Source organism: Cyprinodon variegatus, unplaced genomic scaffold (assembly GCF_000732505.1).
Source record: "Cyprinodon variegatus isolate N-32 unplaced genomic scaffold, C_variegatus-1.0 Scaffold992, whole genome shotgun sequence".
Lineage (NCBI taxonomy): Eukaryota > Metazoa > Chordata > Actinopteri > Cyprinodontiformes > Cyprinodontidae > Cyprinodon > Cyprinodon variegatus.
In genome coordinates, this window is record NW_015151445.1 from 74345 (window position 1) to 90813 (window position 16469).

Below are 16469 nucleotides of genomic sequence, written 5' to 3' on the forward strand. Positions count from 1 at the left end.
ACAGAAAGCTGGTGGGGGAGTGTAAACAAACAGCCTGTCAGTAAAACGGTGAATACGTCCTTCTTAATGAATGAGTGTAGAGCCTCTTCCATCTCACGTTTCAATGAAAACCCCCAAGTCTAATCCTTCCAGAACTGATTCCAAAGCTCAATCAAACGAGAACTGTTCAATAGTTGTTGCCATGTTCCTTGAGCTTTCTCAGGCGTGGTGCAGCTTTGCCGTCATGCCCTCCAAACCCCACCCGCTTCGCATTCAAAAATTCAAAACTCATCTCTGCATTGTGATTGGCCCTTCAGTTCTAGGACCTGGGGCATTGATAGAGGCTAGACCACTCGCAGGCAAAAATGATTTTGGCCACTAACAGGTGGGGCTAGTTTACTAGGCTATGGAAAACCAGGAATTTGGGACATGGCTGCAGCCTGCCGTTGGTAAAGATGACGAAACATTTTGCAGAGTATATATGAGAGTTGTGGTTACTTGTAGATGACATTAAAATAAGCATTAAATAAGAGTTACTGATCCCTGAATAAACTCTGGAAAAATTGTCTACAAAGTATATGAGAAAAAAAAAGGGACACAGATGAGGCAGATAAATCCCCAAATGCTTTCCGCAGAGTTCTCCTCGCAAAGAATTATGGGATTTGCGTCACAGTGGCCTGCTGTCGCTACCCGACAACAGCGACTACTAACAAAGATGGCGCAGGCACCGCACAGTGGACCAATGGGGAAGAGATCATCTTTCCAAACGGTCAGATTTCTGAATCCACTATATACAGTGATTGAGGGATTTAGGGGTTAGGGCGGATGTTCGGACACAGCTATGAGAACAGCAACTTTTAAGCAGAGCGTGCGCGAGAAGAAATGGGCTCCTGCATGCTCTCCCACGTGCACTTTTTATTTTAAAGTGGAGTTTGCAGGTCCTTTTAAAAATGTAACAGAGTAAAGTTATTCCTGTGTTTGGTTGAATCTGACTTCTTGTCTCCGTCCCTCAGACGTCCACACTGAGGCGGTCCAGGCAGTGTTGGCGCGGCACGTGGAGAGGAAGATGGCGGTGCCCATGCCTTCCAAACGGCGCTCTCTGGTGGTCCAGACCTCTATGGATGCGTACACGCCTCCAGGTGAAGATGCTCACTCTACACAGCCTCTCTCTCTCTGAGCTACTGCACTGGGATCTAAAATTAGCTGTGATAAAAGCAGCTTATATTAGTGAGTTGCATCTCCTGACTTTCCTCCAGAGAAGAAGCCCTTTGCTCAGACAGGATTACACCTCTTCAGCTCTCAGCTTTCTCAGACCACTCTGACAGAGGAATGCTCACCATCTTGGAAAATGCAAACAATGCAGATTCTCTGTGGCGTAAAAACCCGCCGAGGGATTTACAGAACACCAGACCATGGAAAGCTGTAACCGCTGCACCCAGCCAACATCTGCAGCTGAAGTAACATTAAATGTTTTTGTTAAAAATTCCCAAAGACGGACAGTGGAGATGACCTCTACGTCAAACCTGACCTCATTAGATTCTCTGTAACCAGAGTTGATGCAATCGATTTGATCTTGATTGAATTTTAATGAAGGAGAAATAATAATTTGCTCCTTTTATAATTTCCTTCTTAACCTTTGAGAATGTCCTTAAGTAGACCTGACATGTCCCCAAATCCTTCAGTTATTAAACTCTTTTCAACATGTTGCTCACTGGGCCTTATTGTCTGCTCTTGATTGGTGATATCTCTTTTCCAGGAGCGAGCTCTGCTGCCTGAGGCACGTTGGACCTAAATTGGTTCTGTGTCTATTTCAAAGAAGATGTGCAAGAACTGATCTCCTAATTACTGACATTTTGTGTCTCTAAGCTCATGAACTTTTTTACTTCAGTCACTGAAAGGTCACAGCCCTGCAGTTATGTATCTTGGTTTTCTGACTTCTTGTAAACCTTTGATCCACTAAATTTAGATGATTATGAGATGGTTTGTTGTTCAGAAGCTCAAATGTTAAAAGTAAAGAGTAATGTTTTTTGACTTGTCTTAAATGCAGGTACTCTATTTTACCTGAGTACTTTCACTCTCCCAGGTAGCAGGTCCTGGTCTGGGATTATTTAAGGCTAAAGTTATGCACTGAGCAGCAATATGTATTGGATGAATCTTGCTGCGCTCTGACCTATGCTGACCTGTTCTATTCAAGTTGTTTTCTATTTTGTACAAGATTAATAATTTAGGGTATTTTTTGCAATTTATAAAAGAAACAGGGCTTTCACCCGCTGTGCTTTCATCCCTTTTTGTGAAATAATGGCAGGAAACAAGCTTTTCGGCTTGTTTTGCTTTCTCATTACTGCCTCCTGCTGGTCTGGAGATCTGGTGCTTTTTTAAACTACTTCCTGATTATAAAAAAAAAATCCCAAGTATTTAAATTCAGCGCATATCGGTAGAAAAAAGGTTAGTATTACATTAAATAACCCAACTTTAACTGACACTTTACACTCCAGACCTTTTGGGATCAAGTCGCATAAAAAGTCTTGTGAGAAAAAATATCTGCGTTTACAGCCATACACTTCTAGTTAATTCGTTTAATGGAGAAAAATTGAGTAAGATTGTTTCAACATGTTTTAATTTTCTCCAGACGACAGAGACTAGTGGGCCTACACCAACCATTAATATATAAAAGTTACATTTGTTTTTTAGTTACCATACCTATTAAAATGACATCACCCGAGACAGATTTGTTTTAATATTCATAAAAAAAGTCAACTGTTTAAACCAGATGTATACATGGAAAATCAAAAGGTCAAAGGAATGTGGATTCATTTTTTTCTCTTGAATATAGAAATATATATATAGCACATTTCTACCTAGGGTGACCAGGTTTATACCAGTAACATTCTGCTTTTTCTGAATCACTCTCAGGTATATTTAGTTTTTCCTCTTAAACACCAGAGAAATGTTGTCCAGAGATGGAGAAATTTTCTCTTTCTACGGTGCAAACAAATTCCATTTAACATCTAAAACTCTGCCTTCTTTGAAAGATTCTGCCTATTTTAAAACCAGAGAACCAAGCTTCTTTGATCCAAGCACAAAAACAAAGAAAAAAGGTTCCTCCAGATGAAGCAGAAGAACAAGAGAAACCCAGAGTGAGTGAATATTGGAACAGCGCCTACCTGCAGATCAGTACCAGCTCCTCATCTTTTCATCTGTTACAGAAGCATCACTTCCTAAACCCGCCAGGAGTGAGGAGACATCAATCTGGAGATCTAACAGTTTAAAATACGTTATTTTAAACCCAGCTAGAGAACAAACCGATCCACTCTTTTTAATTTCTCTTCTTATTTTTGACTCTAGATGAAAAATGTGTATTCCTTATGCTGTTGAAGGTTCTCAGTCATCCAGTCCATTGTTATTTCATAAAAAGAAAATTTAAAACAGTCCACTGGACTTTTTTTCCCCAAGTTTGAAGATGTTTTGCTTCCCATCCCGGAAGCTTTTTCAATTCAAAATGTCTGGAATTGTCATGAATGCGACATATGGACCCAGTATCCAAGTTGAGACAGTCAATAGGAAAGTTCAACACGTTTATTAAAACAAAAAAGAAGAGAACAGAAACGAAGAGTGCTGCTGAGGATCTGTTGACCTGTAGGCACTGCAGGAGGAGGGCGGGGCACCGCCCAATCCCTTACACTCTGGTTTAGGGAGAAACACAGGTAAGAGACCACGATCATCTGAACTGAAGATGATTACTACGGTAGAATGAGTCACTTACCCGGTTTAACAGTTCAGTCCGTCCTCTCAATCTCAGGCAGGATCATCCGATGCACTGCCAATGAGAGGCAGCCCTGCTCCAGGAATCCAGAGCGTGAAGGCAGGTTCAGAATCCTGGGCATCGAGCATCCAGCTCAGACAGAAACGCACCTGAGAGGCAGAATCCAGCAGGAGTCTAACAGAGGTTCAAGCGAGCAGACCAGACAGGGCCAGTGGGTGAGAGGGAACGGAATCAGGAAAACAGAATCACTCTGGAAACTCTGAAACGTTCTCACCACTGGTTAGGGATTAAACTAGCCTGAAGACATGGGCTCAAAATATAAACTCCTCATTTGAACATGAAACTTGGAAATAAAGCTATAACTAACAAAACTGACAGACAGGACACTAACAGGGAGCAAACAGTGCTCTGGCCCCGATAGCTGGGCTACACTGAATATAAGGCAGAACCTACAGGTGGATGAGATCAGAGATGATTAAGAACTGGACAGACTAGACAGGTGAGTGAAATGAACAATCAAGGCCAGCTATCACAGCAGATCATGACAGGAATAGCGCTGAGTTCCTTATATTTCTACTCCAGAATATAAATTCCTCCCTCATTTGTTCCCTGTATTATTTTGTCAAATCTTCCATATGTTATGACCATAAATAGCTTAAACCTTTAGTAAGTTGTTTATTTTTCTGTCACGTTATGAAATCAAATTCCTTTAGTCTGTTTTAGACTTAAGACTTGAAAAAAGCTTCTCACACAATTTTATGTTAATAAATCGATCCTGACAAAAGCCTATTCTCAGTTAAAGCAGTGATCCAGATTTAAATTGGGTTGTTATGGAGTTTGACGTGATTACAACCAGTCAGTATCACCTGAGGTAGATTTTACCCCCAGAGGCTAAAGCTAACAGCTTATCTTGGTTAGGTAGAGAAAAAACATTTAAAGGATAAAAAAAGCTGCTGTAAACGTCAATCTGAATCTCCTGAGCTTCATCATATTTTATAATTTTACCACCACAATATACATTTTTTTTATTTTAGATTATTACTGAGGTGTATACATATGTTAGAGGTAAAGGTAAACGATGCAAGGTTAGCAAACTGTCATCTTATGCCACTAAATAAAATCCACTCCCTTTTCATTTCCCAGAACGCACCTGTGTGTTCTTAATCTCAGCATAAAATCAGCTGTTTTTAAAATGGTTTTAGAGCAAATGAAGCTGTTTTATACTAAATTGATCCCCTCCATAACCTTTGATTGATTAAAGACCAAGGGTTCAGATGATACGATTTAGCAACATGAAGTAGGTTTGAGCTTGAAAGCGTATGTTTGTCCTTCTAATGCCGGATGGGAAAAATATGGCTGCCACTAACTCTCAGTAGGACTGTCTCCCCTGTGCTCAGACTCGTCGTCGGGCTCCGAGGAGGAGGCGGGGCCAGGTGACGACATGACGGGCATGGAGCACTGGATGAGTCGCCCCTCCCAGCTTGGCCCCGCCCACCTCGGCTCCACATCTTCCTCCTCCTCGTCCACTCAGAGTGGAGGCAGTGGGAACGCCGGACGGCTCGCCGACTCTCTGGCGCACACCCACATCTCCCATCTGGCCCACCTGGGGCACCCGCACCTCGGCCAGTCGCACCACCAGCAGAGCCTCCTGTCACAGTCGCATCATGGTGAGAACACAAGATTGAGTTTGTATCTGTAATCTCTAACTCTTGGATTAAGCATATACATTAATCAACTTTTCACTTGAAGTTGTGGAAATGTTTTTCTCTACTTTATTCAGTTAGAATACAGGAAAAATAATGATAATGAGGAATGAAAATAAAACAGTTTTTTTTAGAGTTGAATGTTTGCATTTTTAACAGCAGTCAGTACGGTGGTGGTTGTATCATGCTGCGGCCCTGTTTTACTGCCAGTAGTTTTGTTGCATTGAACGGAGTAGTTTAAGGGAATAAAATTAGTCTACCTCAAATCAAATCAACAGCTTAATGTTTGGTTGTTCCTCAAGAACAAATGTTCTGATCTGTCAGATTAAATGACCTTTTTTAAATGATCGACCCATTCCTCTGCTAGAGTTATCCTGGAGACGCTGTTTCCTCAAGACCATTTAAACACAGCCTCTAGGTGTATCTGATAATGCCTTAAAAAATAGGAATAAAAAATATTGATACTGTGGAAGTGGATACAATACAATAATATGGTTTCTGCGGGCCATTAAAAATCATTAAAGGCAATTAAATTATTATTAAATTAATTAAGGCCTTAAAGGTGCAGTAGGAGATCTTTTCTGATGCAGTTTTTACCATATTAGCATTAGCAAACAGTGAAATAGAAGGTCTGGAAGTGAAACTAAAATAAATGGTCCTCGCTACAGTGAGAAATCAATGAATAACCCCAACCAATCACAAAAGAGGGTCCGTTGTACATGATTGGTTCCTGACACGTCAATCATGGTCGTATGCTTGTCCCTCCCCCCTTTGCACGTACTCGTGCAGGACGCCATGGCTGGAAGCTAGCCACTGTTACGCTACGTTCACACCTAAAGCAGCAAGAGCAGCAAAAACACGCTTGCTGCTTCATTTTCGATGCTTGTACAAGTTTAGTTCTGACACACGGCTGAAGCATCTTCGCTGCTCCGGCTGTGCAGTGGAAAAAGTGGGTCTGATGAACGTTGAGCGGAGATACCCTATATATGTGCTGTGATCAGTGGGTAAAAAGTAGTTTGAATTTATTTTGAAGTGAGAAAGTCCACCTGGAAACATTGTCAGTTCATCAAAATTACCATCCTGCCTTCAAATATTATTTCTGTCGGAGCCGCTCAGACCCCTCAGGGCTCGATGTTAACCATCGCCCGATCTCCCGGGGCAAGTATTTTTTATTGTTGGGAGAGTACAAATTTGATTGCATTTGCCTGCCGGGCAAAAAAAATTTATTTATCACTCAAAATTACTTTAAAATCACCGACATTCAGTGAAAACGACCCAGAAGCGTTGCCGGTGCCATTTTTGTTGTTTTGTACACATTCTCGCGTGATTTGAAAAAGGCGCGTGAATTGAAAAAGCCGGGTGATTTTCCGCCAGATGGCGTGATTTTTGTCCACCTAGCGGCAATTTTGATATAGTTACCAAAACGACAAACGGCTGCCTTTATTTTGTCAGGGAAAACTAATCCTGAGTCAGTTAAAAGTCAGGGAATTCTGAAATTATGTCAGACTGTGGAAACCCTGTATAAAATAACTATTTAAAATGATTCTCTAGAAAAGTCACATTATATTAATAGTATTATCTTGTATAAACATACCGTGACTCTAAAATAAAAGTTATTCATCTGTGACATTGACTTCTGTCTTGTGATTTATCTTAAGTTTTTAACCTGTCCAATTTTTTTTGGGATTTTTAACATTACAATTTATATTTTTCCAAGCACACAACAGTTTAAAGCAAAGTTTAGCTTGAAAAGAATGTGCAGGAAGGATTGAAAAGCATATTAACACGGTAATGTAGGCTTGAGGAGCCAGTAAACTTAAAAAATACTGAATTACAAAAAACATTTAAAAAACAAACATGTTTCATTGATATATATATAAATGAATATTAGCAACTATAATAATCATACATTATACTGGGCAAGTAAAAATTGTTTCTGGGCAAATAAAATTCGGGAAAGTGGTAAAAATCCTTAACGTCAACCCCTGCCTCTGTACACTGGCGGTGCGCTGTCACTAGGAATCCCATTCAACAGCAGCATATGGCCCAAAAATGTAGTTTTTTTATCCATTGTTATCAGTGTTAAGGAACTTTATTGTCTGAGGCAGTATGTGTTTTTTAACCTTTGCTTATAGAAGCCAGAGGAGTTGTTTGTTGTATTTTTATTCCAAATAGAGGTTTTATTCAAATAAATGAATAAGAGCCCAACATAACGGCAGCCATGTCCCTGAGGATCAACATGGTATATATATCTGGTTTTACTAAAAGATGCTGCATTCATTCGATTTTTATTTGTTACTCACAGCATTTCGTCCTGTAGTGTGTGACCCAGTTTTTCTCTTTTCTAAATTAATTTACTTTATCATCATTAAGAACCTGGATGTGTTCAGAATGTTTCTGACTTCATCTGTGCCTTCCTTACTGAGCTTTGACCGTGTTCTGTATCCTTGACCCTGCAGGGATCGGCCACCTGTCTCTGAAGAGGAAAGGAGCTCTGAGTGTGGCGGAGAACGGCGGCTCTCTGCGGCGGTCCTGCGAGTTTGGATCCGACATGCTGTGGCCGCCGCCTCGGGAGTCAGACGGTAGGTCTGGATTAAGCTGTTTGGTTTCAGGTGAAACTAAGGAGTTGGGATTGATCAGAGGAAAACAACCCTCTTTAAGAATTAATTACCAGCTAATCTGACGTGGTTTCCTTGGAACAGAACTATTCGAAGCAAAACAGTTTCGATGTAGTGTTTTGTAATCTTTCATTTGTTAAAATGAATCTTCTCCCCCGCATCTTTTTAAGCATTAAAAAGCAGTCAAATATGGTAACACAGCGTTGTTTTCAGTTCATTAATGAATCGTACACAGTTCTTATCAGGGCCTATTTGAGTGAAATGCTGAATCAGACGCTGCATCACACAGCAGTCACCTCACGACTGCTGAGCATGTCACAATGTGACCCAATTAACCGCAAGACAAAGTGACCATCAAACGTGTCTAATTGAGTGCAGAGACAAGGGGACCTGGCACTGGAGAGGCAGAAACAATGACTCACCACTGGCTGGTTGCTGTCTCTTCGTCTCCATCTGTTTCCATCACTTCCCTCCTCCTCCTCTCTGTCCTCCAGAGAACCATTCTGCGCCTCCGGACGTGACGGGATATTCATCGGACTCGTCCCACTCCCACACAGAACGTCACCACATGTCCAACATGGGAACAATCGCCAGGAGCACGCAGAAGTACGGCAACGCGGAGCGCATGGAGACAGGCGACGGTGAGAGTCGCAGCCTGTTTGAAGTGTGGCATGAATAAAAACCTGAGGGGGGCGGGGTAAATAAAAATAGCAGCTCTTTAATCGGGAAGTGTTCTCAGGTGGGAGCAGAGCCTTACAGAACGGGCCCAATGCAAAGGTTCAGATCAAATGGGGCTCTCTGATGAGACGACTGAGCAGCTGGGTGGTTTTTAAGTCTGACAGAATCACACAGACACATTCAGCTGGGAAACCACAGGATTAGATAAAGGTCCTTCCTTCCTTCCTTCCTTCCTTCCTTCCTTCCTTCCCTTCTTCCTTCCTTGTCGATACATTTCTCTGTAATTTTCTTCTATCTTAACCCCTTGTTGCATTCTTTATCCTTTACTTATTACTCTTAACCTACGTCTACCCTTTCTACCTTTTCATTTATTCCTTCTTCCTTCCTTTCTTCCATGTCCTTCAGTCTTCAGCTAATTAAACTCTGACCCCAGTTCAAATATCTGCTCTGAGTTTCCAATGAACAGTTGTATTTGTTTTCCTATGGTTGACGGACAGAGAGTTCTGTTAATAGAGTCTGGACCAGAGGGGAATCAGCACATGAAAAGGCTGAAGGAACCTCACTCAGCATTCTGCCAACAGTCCAAAGCGTTTTATTGTCTGATTCTCAGTGCGTTTTAAAAGCCTGTCTTGAGACTCCTAATGGCCTTTTTGGCCGAACATGCTGGCCTCTGCTCTACAGGTTTCTCAGTGTTTTTATTGCAGAGATTCTCATTTCTCCAGACGTTTTCAGGCCCGTTCTTTCTGCTGGGATTTTTCCAGGTGTTCCAGTGAGCAGTCGAGTGTCGGCTAAGATCCAGCAGCTTGTTAACACGCTGAAGCAGCCCCGCAGACCGCCCCTGCGCGAGTTCTTCGTTGATGACTTTGATGAGCTTCTAGAGGGTTAGAAACCATCTTCATGTCTGCACCACATCTGTTGGTCCTCACTGAGATTTTATTGTCAGGAACTATTGAAACGTTTTGGCAGTGGCACACATGCTCCGTTTCTCAAAGAGGTTCCTAAGCAGAAATCGTCTGATTTAGGAGTCATTTTATGCTGAGTTGAATCTTGTTTTTCTTCATAGTGCCTGTTGTTCTCTCTGTCCTGCTGGTTATTAGTTCTTGTTGTAAAACCTGACTAACGAAGGCCCTTTCTCCTCCTCTTAGGAGTCGATAACCATCAGTTAGGTTGGTTCTGTCTGAGAACAAACCACAGGGTCTCAGTGGGATTGGGATATAGAATGTTTTTCTGGCCACAGCTACAATATTTCACTTATCTGGCCTGAACGCGACGTTGTTATCACTTTAGCCTAATGGAGGATCTACAGATGTGTGGCGGTGTTCCTAGGTGGGAGGAAACCCACTCCTCTGAAGGAGAAGCATGGATTGGATCAGAGAAAATAACTTTGCACTAGTGCTCTTCAGTCCATCATGCAGGATTTTTGTCTGTCCTTCTGTGTTTTTGTTGGACAGAAGACACTGTAGATAAAAGTCAACGCTCTACGCTGGTGGAAAACTGATACTTTGGGTCCTTCGGTCTTTGCCTTCTTCTTGTGGGAAAGCTTTCACCCTTAAGATGCAGAAAATGTATTTAAAGGGCGATAATTTACTTTAAACAAGGCCGTTTGGATCCCAGGCAGAAATGACAGCATGCTTTGTTTAAAGATGAGCTTCTTTAGACCCACAAGACACTGAATCCTGGCCTTCAGTTAAAGCCATCAGTCTGCTAATTAGCTTCCCCTCAGTCTCACTGTTCTACACCGACATGAACTCAGCTCATTATCTTTAGCAAATGCAGTATTTTACACATTAAACCTCAGCACATTATTACAACTCTCTGTATGGTCACCATGGAAACTGAAACCACTCCATATTTTACATGTGTGTCATTGCCAAAACTTTCTTTAAATTATTTCTAACAGAACCAGACAGTTTTAGTAAGCTTCACGACAGGTTCCAGGGGGTCTGGAAAAGTTTTCAATTTGATTTCAGGATTTTCCAGGTCTATGACATAGCAATAGAAAGGTATGATTTGGAAAAATATTTTTAACCATTCCTCCCTCTATCCTGTTTTCTAAATGTAGCCCAACCTTCCATCTTTTTTTTTTTTTGGTCTTTTTGTATCCTTCATTTTGTCTTTTTAGTAGCTTTTGTTTTCCTACCTTTACTACCATGTTTACTTCCTCGCCCTCTTCTGTCCTTCCATCCTGTCTTTCCCACATCCTTCCCTTTCATTTTTGTTCTTTTCTTCCTTTTCCCGTTCTTTTCTCTACTAATTTCTTCCTCTTTCCTCTGTCTTCCTTACCTAATCCTTGTTTCCTTACTTCCTTCTGTCCTTCCTTCCTTTGTTTCTTTCTTCCCTTCTTATTTACCTTGTTCTTTTCCTCTTTTTCCTTCCCTTCTTTAATCCTTCACTTATAACTTCCTTCCTTCCTTCCTTCCTTCCTTCCTTCCTTCCTTCCTTCCTTCCTTCCTTCCATCCATCTTAGAAACGGTCAACAAAAGATTGAGAGCTTTAAAGTTTGGGATTTAGACATGTCCTTCCTTTTCCTAATTCCTCCCTTATGCCCTTATTTTCCCTGTCATTTGTATGCTTATTTTCTTTCCTCATGTACTTCCTTGCTTCCTTCCTAACTCCCTTTTGTCCATCCTCTTTCCTCAATGTGTCCTCAATCCTTCCTTATCTTTAAACCTTCACACTCTTAGAAAATGTGCCACTAACTCATATGACTAAACTTCATATTAAGCTTTATCTTTATCCTGAATTTGAAAACGAACATAAAGGACTAAGAACTCATGAGGGAAAAAAGATTTAGAAGTACATTTCCCAGATGTTGAAGGACCTTTAAATATGATTACTGTCGTTCATTAAACATGAAGGCAGGACAAAGCCACAGCAGGACGACTGAAGAATGGTTCAGTTTAGTCTCCATCTCTGCTCTGCAGCTCATACAGTTTCTCTTGCTCTGCATTCACCACATCTATGCAAGACTTTCTGGCAATTTAGTTTCTGTAGCTGGAATGTAGCAGTGAAGAGGTACAGATTTAAAAACCAAAGTGGCCCCAGTGACTCAGTCAGACACACCTTTTTCTTCTTCTACTCTTTTTGTTTCTTCTCCATCAACACACTCCTGGATCCACACCGTCAAACCATATGACTGTGTTTGGTCCGGTTTAAAAAGCGCACTTTCTTCTAAAAACCGTGCCAAAGTAAAGTGTTAACTATTTCAGTGGACGGGTCAGGAGCAGCAGAGTAGGACCTCTGAGGACTGATGATGGTTGATGTTCCTCTTTGGCTGAAACCAGACGACAGATTAAAGCAGGAAACTCCTTCTGACCCCTGAAGTTACAGATATAAAGACAGATGGAGGCAACGGGAGGAAATAACGGTTATGGTATGGTTTCATAGTGTTCAATAAGGATTTCCATCTAAAGACATCTCTATAAACATTAGTAAGCTCAGAGCACCTCAGAGACCAAATGTTTACAGAACATTGGAGAGAATGAGGACCTTTGATTTGCGGCACAGCGACGTAACGCTCAGTTTGCTCACATTTCACCATCTGCCCTCCTGTCTGTTCTTTTTTTAGACAGCAGTCCTCTATTGTCTCTTCCACTAATCCTTTTATACAAGAGAAAATAAAATATTTTGGAGATATTTCACAAAGATCACACAGAATATTAACGCTGAGCTTTCCAGAACTATTTATACCTCTTTGACCCCTTCACGTTTTGTCACTTTACAGAAACAGGTCTTATTGCTCAGGATTTAATGCAGCAGGGACGCAGAAAGCACAGAGTTATTCTAACTTAAAGCAATGAAGCAGGTTGTTAAAAATAAGCAAAAACTGTTTCATGTGTTTGTGTTCACCCCCCTTTTTTCCAATACCCTTGAAAGGAGACAAAGTCTGACATTCCTGCAAAGTGCTGTGTGGTAGGAGGTCGATCCGTCTCTCTGAACACATCTCTGCAGCACAGCATGGTGGTGGCAGCATCATGCTGTGCAGAAAACCAACCACCATAAAGAAACAACCAAAGATGCAAGGACTTGGTTTAGATCAAAGCAGATTCATGTCTTTAATGGCCTAGTCAAAGTTCAACCCTAAATCCAACATTTATGCTTGATGCTTATCATTGATGCTCTAAATCCTCCTGATCTTTAGCTGTGTGGCAAAGAAGATTGAGAAGAAGTTTATAGACTCTATTTGCAAATCTGGTGGAGAATAATGTTTATAATAATGTTTTAAAAACAAATGGTCATCTCCATTTAAAAATGATGCACTGCTTGGTGTTTGTCACATAAAATCCATTGACATCCAAGGGGGTTGAATACATGCGCCATGTCCTGTACCAGTGAACACCTCTGCTCTCATCTTTTCATCCATTAAATTTAGAACAGGAATGTTTTGTTCTGCTCATTAAATCCTCCTGTGTTCATGCCTGAGCAGCAGGTTCAGCTTGTGCCAGGTCTGACAGCTGCTTCACCTCGTTAGCTCAGATAAATAGGCCCACGTTGTCTTTTCAGAGCCAAACTGCAGCAAACAAACCATGAACACTAAAAGTTTATGAGCGCTCGCTCACTGCATGGTTCTGTTTCCTCATTTCCAGTCCAGCAGCCGGACCCCAACCAGCCTCGGCCAGAGGGGGCGGAGATGATGCCGGTGAGGGGGGAGCCGCTGGGTGTGGTCACAAACTGGCCTCCTTCCCTGGAGGCGGCGCTCCAACGCTGGGGGACCATCTCCCCTAAAGCCCCCTGCCTCACCAGCCTGGACACGGCAGGGAAGCCCCTCTATGTGCTCACATACGGTAAACACACTTTACACACTGGAAAAAATTGAATCTATACGTCATTTTTTTCTGTTTTTTTTAAATAATTGCATTTTGTTTTGAATTGACGAGGTAAGTGGGACACTTTGCCAGCGGAACGACACAATTTACATTTAAAATAAGAAAAAATGATTGCATTTTCTTATTTCAGGTGCATATGTTATTTAAAATGTGCACCTGAAATAATAAAATAATTAATTACATAATTATCTTATTTGAAGAGTAAAAGTATTCATTCCATTGGAAAATCATCTTATTTACCTGCTCAAATTAAGGGTAAATAAACTTAATTTAAGAAATGTTGACTTGTTTCCAGATCGCTTTTTCAGTGCATTTATTTTCTCAGGTCAATGAATTTAAAGTTTATGGATATTTAAATAATTAAATATATAAATGACCAAAACTGCTGATTTGTAAATAGGTTCTTCTGGTTTCTAATAAAGACTATATCCGGCAGCAAGAAACAGATTCCTGTGCTTTTCATCTGGTTCTTTAATGCCGGCAGCCAAATGCTCCACTGCAAAAAATGTCTAACAAAGTCTTACAATCTGATATCAGACCAAAAATTATTTTTAGAGCAAATCCTCTTAGATTATTAATCTTCTTTTGAGAAGATTCTACACAAAATAAGTGCAATAATCTGGCAGTGAAGAACCACAATTACTTAAAACTTCTCAAAATCATAATATATTCTCAAAACTGTGTAAATGTCTCCCTGCACTTTATTGCACCTATTATTGACTTTTTGGCTAGATATACTGTAAGGTTGAAAGGCTTGGTTAGATGGACTATCTTTGCAGTGTGAGCCATGAATGGGATAACAGAAGGATAAGGATAGGAGAAAATCTGCTCTGCAAAAAGTATTATCTCAGTAAAACCTTTGTCGTAGCGGGTTGGAGTTCATTTCTTTATTCTTTATTGATGAATTCTTTTGGCAGCATTGTTCCCAGGTATTTACTTCCATTTCACATGGAGACCATTTCCTAGTTTTATTGCTGGATTGTAGTTTAGTTTTAACATTAGTTTTATGGATATTATGAAGTGGTGGGCATAGATATATTTTTTAATCTAGACTAATCTTACTGTAATCTTTGAATTAAATTAAACTTGTAAATCAAATTAGAAATCGCTCATTTGAATTTTGCCATTCATGATGTGTGTGCTACCTCCAGAATTTAAAAGAAAAGATTTACTTTTTTTTTTTTTTTGCAAAATCACATGTAATTTCATCGTCTTACTTAAGATTTTGGTAAAGTTATAAATCCTTTTTTTTTGCTCATTGTTACTTTGTTTTTGCTGCAACAAAATAGTGTCCCTCTTCCAATTATAGATGCCCCACTTTAACAATAGCTTCCCCAAAAATCTGACAAACACGTCCCCTCAAATGACTTCTCATCCTTCATGGCTTTCTCCACGGCCTGCTGCTCATGTATTCTCAGAATAGTTTGCCTCCAAGGTAGTTTGTAAGATGGGTGACCTGTGGCCGCCTAGAGAACAAACTGGCAGCTTGTGGCTATCCACTGAGCGAGGAGATCAGTTAGCTTCCTTGATAGAGCTGTGCTTATAGCTACATCCATGTCAGCCCACTAATATTTAGTTTATATTTCATGTATTTACCAAATTGCTCAAGTAATTCTGGCAGGGAAATGGAGCATTCGGTTAAGCTCGGTGTACACTGTGCGATTTTCGGGGCGATTTTTCAGTCGTGCAAGAATTTTTTGATCGGCCCGACTTCCAGCCTGATCGTGCGCCGTGAGTCGTGTAGTGTACAGGGGGTTATGAGCGGCGATCAGGCTCCCACGACCACCTCCCGATCAGGAATCGGGAGGTCAGGAGAAAATCAAACATTTTCTCCTGACCGTCGTGAGCAAAGCGCTCAGGGCGCATGCACAAAGAAGGATTCTTCTTTTTATTCCTCCTCTCAGATGTAAACACAGCAGCGTGGCAGGGATGCAATGAGTGAAATGCAGCTCCGTCTGCAAAATTGACGGACCGCAGCAGCCATGCCTGCTCAGCTACGTCCTTTTTCCAAATACGTCGTCTCCCTTTCTTTCTAAGACCCTCAGCACAAAATTGCACAAATTGCCAAGGCAGCACGGTTCACCATATTGAGCCTAACGTCCCCCTTCTATTTGTTTGGCTTCAGGATAGAGAGCTGCAGAGCAGCTTCATCTCACTGCGGAGCTGAGTCCGACCTAGCTTTTAGTCCTACAGTGTGAGCAGCAGATGAATGCAACGATTGAAAAAATCGCACAGTGTACGCCAGTGTACGCTTTAGATACACTAAAATGTCATTGTTGAATTTGACCGCATTAATATTCAATATCTTTCCTTTTTAATGCATTATTGAGTACCTGTTGGAGGTGTGGACCTATGGGTGTTTTCTGAACAGCCCCAGTGTTACGCTGTATAAGGCATAAGATGCATTAACCCCCAAAATGAGTCCAGATTAAAGATTTTCATTAAAAACAGTCTGGTTTGTTTCTACTGTATTCCATGCAATCCAATCATCCACCACAACCTGACAATGAGTGAGAGAAAAAGGAAACAAAACAACCACAGGCATGGATGGGCTGGGAATCCAGGGCTGTTGGTCATCCTCATTCATTACTCATACAGGTTAATCATCTCGTTACCTTGAGAAATCAATAACTTTACTTGAGATAACAAGATAGCTATGTCATTATCTCGAGAAGGCAAAGGAAAAAAGAAATAAGTCTAGTACGACCGCTCTTGGATTCCATAAGAAACTAAACTCCATAGAGGTCTTGTGATTCAGCAAAACTGCTGCCGGCCGGAAAAGAAGAAAGTCTTGTTTTAACGTTTTTTTTTTATTATCCTGCAATTAATTTGGATATTTTGGGTAGTGATTGAGGTCTTCAGAGGCTGCGCTTTCTACCGCCATGACTGCCCACCATGTTTA

At 41.0% G+C, this 16469-nt stretch overlaps 1 protein-coding gene across 1 annotated transcript in view; it reads left to right on the forward strand.

Moving 5' to 3' along the window:
• The window catches only part of LOC107100607 (disco-interacting protein 2 homolog C-like), a 93576-nt gene that overhangs the window by 28521 nt on the left and 48586 nt on the right, over positions 1-16469 (forward strand). The window contains exons 4-9 of the mRNA XM_015399156.1: positions 993-1118; positions 5119-5409; positions 7905-8027; positions 8558-8704; positions 9503-9622; positions 13328-13525. Of these exons, the coding sequence (XP_015254642.1) occupies positions 993-1118; positions 5119-5409; positions 7905-8027; positions 8558-8704; positions 9503-9622; positions 13328-13525 (1005 nt within the window). The remainder of the gene's footprint in view (positions 1-992; positions 1119-5118; positions 5410-7904; positions 8028-8557; positions 8705-9502; positions 9623-13327; positions 13526-16469) is intronic.